Genomic DNA, 3,691 nt, shown 5'->3' with positions numbered 1-3,691 from the left:
GGTCAGCCAGTTATTAAACAGCGATTTCCTTAAACATCTGGAACCAATAAACCTCCCAGTCTGCATTGAGGAGCATGTATATTGAGGCATGCTTTGAATACTAAGCCAGGCAATTGACAACTCTGCCTTAACCTCCACTTTCTGCTTGTGCAGAGCCTCAAGGCCAACCAGAAGTGAGAGCTTAGGACCCCTTCAATTTCTTTCTTAACATGTGTACAGCCCTGGATATGTATGTGGCTCTCTAGTTTCTAGGAATATGTCAGAACTTTTCAAAGTTCCTGTGAGCTTGTTTTTTAAAGTTTTTTGGTTAGTCTATTGTTTACTCTAAATTTAATCCATCATCTCAGACATCTGAAAAGTTAAAACACTTGTCTCTATATTGTTTTCCACAAATATCCCCTAGGGAGAAGGATTTTTACACTAGAAAAGTTTCAAGTCAGGTCAAACACAGTCAGCCTTTCAAGTGAAATCTTTTAGGGAACCATCAGAATGACCAAACCATGACGGCTTTTTGGAAGCTTATGAGAGAGCTTTAGTTCTGTTTTGCTTTCTTCCATGACTGCCAGGCTGTACTGGGAGTGTGCGCTGTGATTTTTCAAGGTCAGCACTGAGCTGGAGAGCAAGATATTTGACTAGGGCAAGTTAAAATTTCATAAGGTTTGCTGATCTTACTAGACAAAGAGGACATGAAAGTGGTGAGGTAGGAGCCAGGTAGATATCTCTAGGAGAGTGTTTTGGAAAGAGTTGTCAAGACCTCAAGGCAGAGGCCTGCCTGGGATATCAGAGGCACAGTGAATAAGCCAGTAAGTCTGGAATGAGGAGGATGCACCTTTTTGTTTTTGTCTTTTTAGCCCTTAAATCAGGGCCTGGGACTTTGTGGGCACCTGTGAAACAAGTCCACACTGAGAAGTGAGACTCAGCCATGAGAGTTGGTTCATGCAAACTTGGATATAAATAGTCTAAAAATTTTGCAAAAAAACAGAGACCAGCCTGAATGAAGGAAGAAAGGTTTCTTGGAGGAGGGACAGTTATTCAAGGGCTGTTCTCCAAGTCATAGGCTTTGTCTATGCAGTGGCTATAGAAGGGGAGAATGAGTGTGTAATTTTCCACATGGTCTTATTTGTAAGGTAGGTAAGCAAAACCACTACTTACAAACCTCACTTTTGGAAAACTCTATAATGATTTAATCTCTGGTCCCTTTGAGGGAACTTTGGGGTTCCAAAGTCTCAGCAATGACCCCATGTGGTCATGATGTTTATCCTCCTATCTCTATGTGCTTTTATTGTAAGCATTCTTTTTTTTTTTTTTGATTCATTAAAATATTTATTGAGCAGCTAGGGAGATAGAAACATCATCAATAAGTGAGGCAATTGCACACATCATAGAAAGCCAAGTGTAGGGGGTCACTGAAATCACAGCAGTCAAAAGAAAAGTGCTTTAGGAGATCAAGAATGAGATTGCTTCCAGCCTGGAAGGGGGTGTGGGTAGGTGGCAAATCAGGAAAGGGAATTTGAAACTTTAGTCTGGATTGTTGATGACAGTCCGTATGGACTATATTTGTCTCTCCTTTTCCTCTCTCCCCAGCTTTGGGATTAATTTACCAGTAGTGCCCAGGACTGTTCAATTTGCTTTTTCTATACTTGCTTGCATTTTTGCTTTAATGTCTTCTACAGAACTAGGTCCTTTCGGTGTCTTGGGAGTCTTTTCCTGTTTTTTGAAAGATTCTTGACCTTTTGTTCTTGGTGTTGATGATTTTGAGTCTTTTCCATTCCGGTTCGATTTCTGTGCATTTTTGGCTGGAGTATCTCGTATAGATTTCTTTACTGGAGCCTTTTCTTCCGCTTCCTCCTCATCAAAATCATCATCATCATCATCTTCGTCATCATCGTCATCATCGTCATCTTCATCATCATCTTCATCAGCAGCAAGTTTTACTTTTTTCTGAGGAACCTTGTTACCACTTCCAGGGGCAGAACGCTTTCCAGATATGCTAAGGAGTTTCACGTCCTCTTCCTCTTTATCTTCTGACTCTGCATCTTCCTCTACAGCTACTAAATGCTGTCCACTAATATGCACAGGCCCTGAACCACATTTCAACCGTAAGACCACAGGTGGTGTTATTTCAAAGCCCCCAAGGGAAACCGTTGGCTGTACAGACATTTTCAAAGTTGCCAGTGTGATTTTAATTGGACTGCCTTCGTAATTCATTGCCTCTGCTTCAACAATGTGCAATTCATCCTTTGCACCAGCTCCTAAACTGACTGTTCTTAAAGATAACTGGTGTTCATTTTCATCATTATCCACCTTAAAGTGATAATCCTTGTCAGCCTTTAGTTCACAACCGAAAAGATAGTTTTGGGGCCTCAGGGGGCTCATGTCCATATCCATCGAATCTTCCATGGGGTGGTGGCTCGCACTTAGGTGGGAGAGAAGGCGGACGGAGATAAACGACTACTGTTCACAGAACAGCCACGCAGGATGGAATCACACCCTATTGTAAGCATTCTTGAAGCTCACATCATACTCTAGGTAAAACTCAGGGCCTGGAATTTAGCTTCTACTAATTACTGAGAACCTTCCAGAAAAGTTCACAGTGGTTGGAGTTGGGTAATATAAGAGAAAGCTCCCTGCCTAAGGCAATAAGTCAGCAAAATACTGTGGCTCCAAGCAAGGCGGGCTTATCCAAGATTATAGTATTGACATTGAGCAGATCTGGGCTTGAACCTGAGTCTTCTGGCTCTTAAAGAAGTGTCCTGCCCTTCCAGGCAAATCTTCAAAGATGAATTTATTTCAAGAAACAAAAAAACAAAAAAACTTTGTGGTAACTTTCAAACATGCAGCCACATCACAGGTTTCAGTTTTCAAGAACAACATGGGTTAGATTTTTTCTCCCAGGTTCTACACCTATGTTGGCCTGGGTGGGTGGTGAGGCAGTCTATTGTCCTGCAGGCCTAACAGCTGGACTTCTCCTGACCTGAGGCCACTTTTGGTTGAGGCCTCATCCCTGGGAAGGCAAGAAGATTAAGGGTCTTTCTGGCCCCAAATCACATTACTTTGCCTCCCCATCAAAGCAGTTCTCTCTGGAGAAGAAGAAGAAAAAAAAATCCACTCTTCTTTGGCATTGGGTAAACAAAGAGTGTTGCTGCAGATGGGCACATAACTCATTTGGGGAAGAGAGAGAGGTGGAGAAGGACAGCAGCATAAACAGAGTGAGCAATTCTGCCTGCAACCCCACTTGGCGTGGACAGGCCTCAGTGTAAGCACGGATAATATCCAACTCTCCACTCCTTCCATCAGTATAGTTCTGCTTGTGCCTCTCTCAGCATGAGCTCTTCACTGAGCTGAGTGACCATTGCATTTGAATCTTTGTATTTTTTATACAAAGTGACTTCTGAACACAAACTAACAATTGTGGTGCTTTACAGAATTTATTCCAACATCTACTGTAAGTTTTCAAAAGTCATTTTTACAGCAATTTTCACCTTCTGTGATGAATTTAGCACCTGCCTGCCATGTAAGATATAACTCAATGGTGGTTACTTGATTCAGGCTTGGTCTCTGTATACTCTTGTGTTATCTAGGTAGATGAAAGGACTCATATCATATCTAACATAAAAAATGAGGAAGAGAAACTGATTTACTCAGACCTTCTCCACCTCAGCAGTCCTTTGCCTCTTCTTCCCTCCCTAGA

At 42.0% G+C, this 3,691-nt stretch overlaps 1 protein-coding gene across 1 annotated transcript; it reads right to left on the bottom strand.

Annotated features, from left to right (window-relative positions):
* Positions 1–1,327: 1,327 nt before the first annotated feature.
* Positions 1,328–2,489, bottom strand: LOC125089937 (nucleophosmin-like). The gene has a single exon (XM_047712441.1). It carries the CDS (start codon positions 2,398–2,400, stop codon positions 1,621–1,623), a length of 780 nt encoding a protein of 259 aa, XP_047568397.1. The 5' UTR covers positions 2,401–2,489; the 3' UTR covers positions 1,328–1,620.
* Between the last annotated feature and the right edge of the window lie 1,202 nt (positions 2,490–3,691).

The sequence above is a fragment of the Lutra lutra genome, chromosome 17, assembly GCF_902655055.1.
Source record: "Lutra lutra chromosome 17, mLutLut1.2, whole genome shotgun sequence".
NCBI classification, from domain to species: Eukaryota; Metazoa; Chordata; class Mammalia; order Carnivora; family Mustelidae; genus Lutra; species Lutra lutra.
Note: the sequence above shows the minus strand (reverse complement) of the source record. Positions and strands in the feature narration are given on the sequence as shown.